This window comes from Hippoglossus stenolepis, chromosome 5, assembly GCF_022539355.2.
Source record: "Hippoglossus stenolepis isolate QCI-W04-F060 chromosome 5, HSTE1.2, whole genome shotgun sequence".
In the NCBI taxonomy this organism is placed as follows: Eukaryota; Metazoa; Chordata; class Actinopteri; order Pleuronectiformes; family Pleuronectidae; genus Hippoglossus; species Hippoglossus stenolepis.
This window is the reverse complement of record NC_061487.1, coordinates 5,568,335-5,577,532: the sequence shown is the minus strand read 5'-3', so window position 1 is coordinate 5,577,532 and position 9,198 is coordinate 5,568,335. Positions and strand designations below refer to the sequence as shown.

The 9,198-nt window shown below is 40.2% G+C and overlaps 1 protein-coding gene across 1 annotated transcript; it reads left to right on the top strand.

Moving 5' to 3' along the window:
- Positions 1–3,969: 3,969 nt before the first annotated feature.
- On the top strand, positions 3,970–8,907 carry lmod2a (leiomodin 2 (cardiac) a). Its single transcript, XM_035157134.2, has 3 exons — positions 3,970–4,469; positions 6,402–7,613; positions 8,729–8,907. The coding sequence occupies exons 1-3, from the start codon at positions 4,194–4,196 to the stop codon at positions 8,747–8,749; spliced, it is 1,509 nt and encodes a 502-aa protein (XP_035013025.1). The 5' UTR covers positions 3,970–4,193; the 3' UTR covers positions 8,750–8,907.
- Positions 8,908–9,198: the final 291 nt, after the last annotated feature.

Below are 9,198 nucleotides of genomic sequence, written 5' to 3'. Positions count from 1 at the left end.
TCTAAATCTCCAGACTTTTGTGGATGGCAGGCGAATCCATAGCAGAGTTCATATTTTGTCAAATGTAAACGTAATAGTGTGGATGTGGCCTTAGTCTACGTCTCAGAGTTTATTCCAAACCAAACTGACTATGTGTCAGTGGAAAATACTTTCACACCGGAACTGATATTAAATGAGAATTTGAGGTACTTATTTGAGTATTGTTCTACTAATATGTATTTCCTGTACATTTCACAGGAAAATTCTGCTCAGCATTATTTACCTCATTAGAATGATCTACAGATCTACATGATCAGTCTACAGTATCTCACTAGATCAATTAATCTTGTAGACAGACGGACAGACAGACATGTATATATGTATCATTCTCTCTCTCCTCTCTCTCTCTCTCTCTCTCTCTCTCTCTCTCTCTCTCTCTCTCTCTCTCTCTCTGTCTTGCTCAGAACAAGAGTTCAAAACAAAATATTTACTGCCTCCTGCTTACGACTGTCAACCTTTCATCAACAATGAAGATTGTTGAAGATTATAAGTGTTAGTTAGATCAGTGTGACAGCTGTGGTGTGCTGCAGTCCAAATAACCCCCTGCTTGATATAGATGAAACTGGTATAAAAAAGTATGGAAGTGATTCTTCAACTGATAGAAACTGAGAATTCATTTTGACAATCACTTTTGTCACTTCTCATATGGAGATGTCAAACAAAGTTTTTCAAATGAGAGGACTTGTTGCTTTTTTATTTTCTCTCTTTAAGATGATTTGATATTTTGATGCTGTTTGGACAAAACAAAGCATTTTGGGCTCTGGGTAATTGTGAAGATATCAAAATGTGTCAATGAATTGAGAAGGTAACCAGCACTCAAGTGCTTTACTCAAGTGACATTTTCAATAGATGACTTATATGTGTAAAGTGGTCTGTAGACTATATGTCATATTATACAGCAAGGTCAGTTCATTTCAGTGGATCCCCTACTGTTTCCAGATCATTACTTTGAGAGTTTAAACATGAGCCCAAATGCATTAGCTAATTTGAGGAAGATGACATGTGGATCTCTCTTCTGACTCTGGGTTGATTGGATTTGGTGCCAGATCATGTTACTGTGTTATAAACATCCAAAGAAGCCGGAAATCCAGCTTTTTGGACCGTTGTATCCACAAGATTGTTTTTCACCAGATAGCTTGTCAGCCTTTGGGCTATGACACGAAAGAAGATCTTGCCTTCTACATCGAGGAGACTGATGGGCCGGAATTGGCTGATTTGAGGATTCCTCCTCTTTTGGTATCAGTAGTCCGCCAGCCCTGCCCCAAGCTTTGGGTATAATTTGATTCACCCATGCCACTCTTATTAATTTCCACAAGAAATTATATGGGACACCGTCCAGGTCTGGGGCTGATGAGGCGCTTGCCATCCCTTGCCTTCCATTTCGGAGGTGTATCAGAGGGAATTGCTATCGGATCATGTCTCTTTGGATCAGAGTGTGTTCTGTCCAGGTGCTCCTCTAAGTTTAAATAGAAAATGGTCTGTATTTATAGTCTTGATGATAACTCTAAGCGCTTTACAGTACAGTTTCTTTCCATTCACCCACACATTCATACAATGCTTCTATGAGCAGGATGAGGGGCAACCCAGGGTTCAGAATCTTGCCCAAGGACACTTCAACATGCAAATGACGTGGACAGAGTTATCAGATTTGTTAGATATTTTAGCTGCATGGTCAGCCAATGCATCGCCTTGTGAAACAGAATCATTGGAGCTGGTGTGGACATCACATTTTACAACAGCAATACATGTTTGTAACTGAAATGCGTCTAATAGTTTACAAATGAATTTGCCTTGTTTGACGTCCCCGGGGATGTAATGAACGCTCGGTTTGCCCACAGTGTACCAGTCACGTAAACATTCAACAGCATATCTGGAGTTTGTGTAAATGCTAACTGTTTTACCTTCAGATACTTGGCAGGCTCTAATCAATGCGTATAACTCAATTTCTTGGACGGAGGTTGAGGGAGGCTGGGCGGCACTTTCAACTCTTGAAAAATTATCATAAAATGCAAACCCTGCATACGGCACTCCATTTTCTCTATAAATAGATTAATTAATGTGGAAAAGATAATCACGTCAAGGAATTTTTTATAAGGACAGGATGTAGTCTAAATGTACATGCAGTTATGGGAAGGAGTGTGACTGCTCTTAGTGAACATACTATAGATATTAAAACAGGTTCAGAGATGGGTAAGTTAATAGGAATGAAGAGAGTCTCTAATTTGCCCTAGAGATTTGAGCAAGCTTTCAATTAAAATCTTTTGTTAGATGCAGTTTTTCGTTGACTGATTTTTTTTTTCTTCTCAATCTAACTAACGGAGCTCGGCTCATGCTCGGTGTTTCAAAGGGAACCACTGACCTGATGGTTGTACTTGCTGTGCTGTGGAGGTTGTTGGTCTTCCATTTGGTTTTCTCATGGAAGTGCTATAGGCAGGGAAAATTTAGAGTGTGAGGATTCGTATGTAATTTCTGTATTTTAAAACGAAAATATTTTGCTTTCTTACTACCTGTTTCTGAATGGAAAATCCGATGACCAAACGATACATGGACTGCTGATGGTTGCCTTGTCAGCCACACAAACAAACCACCCCCTGCTGATGAATATTACAGTTAAAAGCAAGAACATTTACTAAATGCATTTAGAGGGGATATGACTCTGTTGCTGTATGGATTCTGTTGTGTTTCTATGTAAATCTTATCCATGGTCTATTTTAGAAAGCAAGTTTAGATTGATAACCCGGAAATGAGGGGATGTGTTGGTTTCCCCTTTCAGAAACTGAGATGAATTTAACTCGGAGTCAGTTACCACGGTAACTTACTCAGATGATGGTAACTTACTCAGCCTCTGTTGTGACTCTTCATTTTGTCATTCACACAGTCCTTCAAATGAGGTAATCAAATGTTATTTGTATTGCCCATATTCACAAATCACAATTTTTCTCATAGTGCTTAACAAAGTGTGGCATCCTCTACCCTTAATCAACAAGAGTAAGAAACACTACCAAAACTAGTTCAGAATAAAATCCATAAACTGTCTGTCTCTGGAAATTGAGTTGATGTTCAGATTCAGTTGCACTGAAACATTTACCACTGACTTGGATCTATAAAAACTTATTTCTCATGGTGTGATTGGTCACACTGATGGGACATCATGACCAGATCATGACGTAGATTATTTCTGAGTGAGCATGATTATAAATGAAATTAAAAATAAATGTGCACTGCCACACATTGATCTATCTTGCTCCACCAGATTAAAATGGATGCTCTTTATTTACCAGTTGCCATAGTGATTAATAGTATCTGAGCATTCTTCATCTATGAGGTAGTAAATTGAGTTGATTGAAGTAGCTCAGATCAGCTGCTCTGGTGCTGAAAACCCATCTCGTTTTCATTAAGTCATTGATCAGGGTTAAATTCAGTTTGTTAAACCTGCCACACTTCCCAGTCTCTTTAGTTAAAGCGGACATCAAAATCAGTCAGTGTTCTCTTTTCTTCCACCATAAGAAAGATGAGGATTATTACTGCAGTCTGTCCCATCTAATTTGATGTTGTTGTGTCCTGGTGTTATCAACAGTCCTCGTCAGCACCTGGCTGAGCTGCACTGTACCTAATCCCATCCTCCTCTGGGAGAACAAGGGTTTCCCTGACAACACCACAACCGTGTTTTTGTGCCTTGACATGTTACATAAAGCCCCACAGCTTCATCTCCGATGTCTCCCCAGAGTTTTGCTCCTTTCATTTCCTTGGCATACAAGTCACTAATGAGCTCTCACTGCAGGCCATAGGGCTCACATTCCTGCAGTAAGCCTATCTCATCGACCCCCCCACTAACACACACACACACACACACACACACACACACACACACACACACACACACACACTATAAAAAGACAGACATCAGAGGCATGGAAGCCCTCCCCTTTCTCCCTGTCAGGGTCCTCTGCCAGCAGAGACCAGTAGATTAACAAGGAGTCACCACTCACCCAGAGCATCCCTCATCTAAAGTAATCTTATGGAGGACGAGCCAATGAACAAAATCCAGAGAGAGAGAACAATTTAAGGAATATTCACTTAAGTATAGGAAGTACAAGGGCAAGACGGAGTTCGAGATTTAAGGCTTGAGACGGTCCTAAAACCAGAACTGAACCATGAGTACCTTTGGGTACCACAGTGAGCTGAAGAAGTACGAGGAGGTAGATGAAGAGGAGCTGCTCGCCACGCTGTCCTCTGCGGAGCTCCAGGAGCTGGAGAGGGAGCTGGCCGACCTTGACCCTGACGATAATGTGCCAATCGGCCTGAGGCAGAAAGACCACACTGCCAAAACCCCAATGGGCAACTTTGACAGGGAGGCTCTGTTGAAATACTGGGAGGACGAGAACAAGAAGCTGCTGGAGGATGAGAAGGTGGAGTCCATCCCTGGACAGGTGAGAGGGGGAAATCAATACTCTACTTGAGTTTTCTGTATGACATCAAAGAACCATACCAGCATGTTTTGACAGAGGGAGTTTGAACCACAGCAACCCTGCTGAAAACCAGCATGCTGAGTCTTAAAACTTTTTGTTATGGTTGCGTTATTGCTAAGAGGAAATACATTTAGGACGCGACTCTAAACTCTACGTAGGAAGTCAGCAGCTAGATAAAGTCCAGCTGCTGATCGGCAACAAAATTCACATAATCTTCTCTCAGTATCCACGTTCTTTGTTTGATGTTTGATGTTCAAAAAATAAAGCTATCCTTCAGCTGAATCTCTGTTCATGGACACAGTTCATGTCACAGATGTGTTGACAGATGTAATAGATATATACCATTAGCTGTATGGAAAAGAGGAAACATTTAAAGAGATCAAATCAAACTTTGTTGTTTAAACAAGTGGACAGAATGTTTAAAGTTGCATCAACAACCAATAAAAAAGATATATTTAGTCTGAAAATCTGTAATCTGGTTCAGCAGCTGTTCCATCAACCCCCTGTGACCAGCACCCAACTGCAGACAGACGCGGTCAGATTAAATATCCAGAGTGAACATATTTAGGTGACATTACCAAACAGTCCAATCCTGCCAAAATCAATCTCATGTAAAGCAACAATGTTTTCATATTTACATCAGTTGATGTGGTGATAGTTAGTCCCACTCAGCCTGTGGAAAGCCTGTTTCAAACAGAATGTATGTCCTCTGTGGCTCTAGAGGATCATGAGAATAGTGATCTTATCAGTTAACACACTGTCCAATTTCATTTAGAAAAATGTGGGATCCAAGAACTTGACCTTTACAAGACTGACAATCTGGATTTCCCTTTTTGTAATTCAGTGCAAGGCTGAAATACACATCTCATGCTAAACCTTACATCTTCCTGATTCATATCACTGTAATCTTGTGCAAAAACGAAATGTGGTTTAGCTTTTTATTTTTTACCACTACTTGGAATGGGTTATTTGCTCTCCCAGTGTTAATGCTCTGGAGCTACTTCAAAATTGTTCCTTGTCATTAATGAGTCCTCCTCAAACAGTTCTCCAAGAAACAAAATAAAGTGACTTTTTATTGCTTTTTAATTTATGTTTTACATAGAATGAAACTGCTTTATTACAGTTAATGTGTGTGGTTTATATATAAGTTTCAATGATTTACTGAACTGATGTTATTTTTCATGAATTGCATGTTGCTATATCAGGTGTGTTAAGCAATCAACACAATCTTCAGACCCAAGTTCACAACTTTTTAAAATAAAATCTTGATATAAAGAATTAAAGGAACGAAACGAACGTTGTGCTTTTACTTTGAAGACAAAATGCCAAACAGGAAGGGATTCTATGAAATTGCTGCCATGACAGAGCTCAGCACCACTGCTGTTGTCTGTGTGTCAGTCTGATAGGGTGAAATAAATGTTGACCCACGGCCACTGCTGTACTTTATCTGAGGACGTAGAGAGAGATATGTTCACACCTGGTCTACAGACTGAGGTCCCACTGCCCCACTCACACTGACTGCTACAGAGCACTGGTGGCCTGTTTATTAATTAATTGTATTAATAAGTTGACAAGTTTAACGGTTCACAAAATATGTGTTCCACATACAGAATGACACACAGTTGTTTGTGGAATTAGTAGGTCGATGATAATTTTACACTCAACGTAAACGCACTGATATTTTATTTATAATAATTTGTCTATAATGTCACATGTCCAGTTTATTTAAATTAGTTGCTGGAAAATTGTCTAAAAATATACATAGCCTGTCTGAGAAATGCCAACTTTAATGACTGTCTGCCAATATTCGAGAGGGTTCCTACAGTAATTAAAAGCCAGAGGCTCGAGAATGTCAGAGTTCGAGCTAATTTCCTGTCTTGTTATCATTTGCAGGAGGGCTGCCCAGATGAGAGCAGGGGGAAGCGAGTGTCAGAGACCAGCAGCAACTCTGGCAAGACTCGGGTCAATGACAGGAATAAGATTTCAAATAACAAAGTGCACTGCAGTGATGTCGGAACAAATTATACCAAGGCAGATGAGGTGGAAAAGAAAGATGAGTGTAAAAAGGAGGCTCCAATCAAGAGTAAATGTCCTCAGAAGAACAGTCTTTCAAAAGGCTCAAGGGGTGAACTGAGGACTGAAACCACAGACCAAAACCTGGACATGCCTTCTGACAGACCGAGTGGGAACCCCACCATTCTCGACAAAGCTTTGGAGCAGATTCTGGGAGACGATGCTGCCATGAATGACGTCAACCTCAACAACATCGAAGACATCTCCCAGGAGACATTGCTTCGCTTTGCTGAAGCCCTGTGCACAAACACTCATGTGCATGTATTCAGTCTCGCCAACACTCACGCTGATGATCGGGTTGCTTTCGCCATCTCCAAGATGCTCAGAGAGAACTGCTCCATTAAAAACCTGAACATCGAGTCCAACTTTGTGTCGGGTCAAGGCATCCTGTCTCTGCTTGCAGCACTGCAGGACAACAGGACGCTGGTGGAGCTTCGCTTTCACAACCAGAGGCACATCTGTGGGGGTAAGGTGGAGATGGATATGGTCCAGTTGCTGCGGGAGAACACCACCCTGCTGAAGCTGGGCTACCAGTTTGACCTCCCAGGCCCTAGGATGACGGCAACCAGTATCCTGACACGCAACCAGGACCAACAGCGACAGAGGAGGCTTAAACAGAAGAAGGAACAAAGTCCTCCAGAGGTGTCTGGACAGGTTTCTGGTTCATCTACTGACAACAGACCACTAAAAATGCAGTCAGAATCCTCGAAGACTGTTGAAACTCAGAAAAGAAAACCTCCTCCTACATCCCTTGACCCACCAACAAGGAAGATTGCCGAAGTGGTCAAACAGCACGAAGGTTCCAACAGCACAAAGGGTCAGTCAAACCAGAGGAAGCCCAAGTCAAAGAAGCTCAAGAATGGTGCCAATGAAAAGGAGAGTGCAGATATTCTCAAAGACCTGAAGAACGCTTTGAAGCCAGCACTGCACAAGAGACAAGTTGAACCATCACAACTGATGCCGCCGCAGAGGTCAAGCCGTGACGACCTGATGGCGGCGATTCGTGGAAGCAGCGTAGGGTCCTTAAAAAGGGTAAGACTTCCTGCTGCTGACTTATCCATTATCCATTTGAAGGAATTTTGTTTTTTGCTTGAGTAAAAGCATCACAGACATAATTTAGCCTCTAAAAGCCACTAGACCCCTTCAGTGTGAGTGCCGGCTGTCAGCAGACAGTCTCTGTCACTCTGTGAATTCCTTGACACTCAGTCAGGTTATAAATAGCTTGACTTCTTCACTGCTGTCTGATAAGACAAATGACTCAGAGAGCTTCTGGGAAGAGAGCAGATGAGATAAAACTGTTGGCCAGATTTATACCTAGAGAATAAGTCACAGTTTGTGAAAGTAGTTAACTTTATTTATTTGCAACTTTATTGAAATGAGTATGATAATTGTTTATCATCAAATGTGTTTGCAGGGACAAACCTGTCTCATTACGGCAACCGGGCTCAGATAGTTCTTGATAATAGTAAGTTGGGAATTCTTGCAATATCCTATTGAGTAACAAAAACTAAAGTTATTAAACAGGATGTTCATGCTTAGCAAGTTACCCTAGGTCAACACAGTTTTAAATAAAATAATATGGATAGTATAATATATATTAATAATATATATATGACATAATAAATACATTATTAATTATTAATTGCAATCAATGATTGATAGTTATCATTCATTTGTTCAAAGTAATGGTGGCTGTTGTGTTATTTACTTTCTTATTCACATCCTGTGATCAAAACATCATGTTGTTTCCTTGGGAAATCAAAGCCATTTGTTGTTGGAACATCTAATATTTATTTCATCTTCTTTGGGGAAAAAATTGCATCTAAATCTTTGTGGTTCACAATTTACTTAGATACCCTATAGCACAAGATATATTAAAATTGTTCTTTTTTGACGATTAAAATATCTTGCTAATGCAGATGAGATAATAATAACCTTCCACACTATCTCTTGGATGTTGAATGCACTAATGGAAGTCGCTTTGGAGAAAAGCGTCAGCTAAACTACATGTAATATGAAGTAATGTAATATAATAAAAGGTTTCAAATGTATCAGTTTCAAATAAGGCCAGAGCTCCCAGAGCTTTGTGTTTTTGTTTAAAGATCTGCTGTACCTGGTTGATGTGTGTATGACGTCTGTCGTTTCAGGTGGATCTGTCACAGACCTGAACTCACAGACTCTTCACACCTGAACTCTTCTTACTTTATGCTGAAATATTTGATTTTTGTTTCACATGAAATGTCACTTTTTAACAATATCTTATTGAACTTGTCACACAACACTTATCTTTTTCAGACAGTGCAAATCCTACTGTGAATACTGATGCACGGAGAAATAAAAGCTTATGTTCATCAACACTGAACTCATGAATGCTTTTCTAACTGATACAGAAACGCTTCATGTAAGATTGTGGAGACATAAAGGCCTCCACTTCCATAGTTTTCACTTTTTCTTCTACCTCAGGATCACAATCATGTCATTTTGTTTGACAAGTTTGTACACACGATATACATATTATACTGTGTTTCATGACCAGATTCATGAGAAAAATCCTTTTGCTCTGAGATGGCAATGGCAATTTTATTTATATAACACATTTCATTCAAAGAAACCCAAT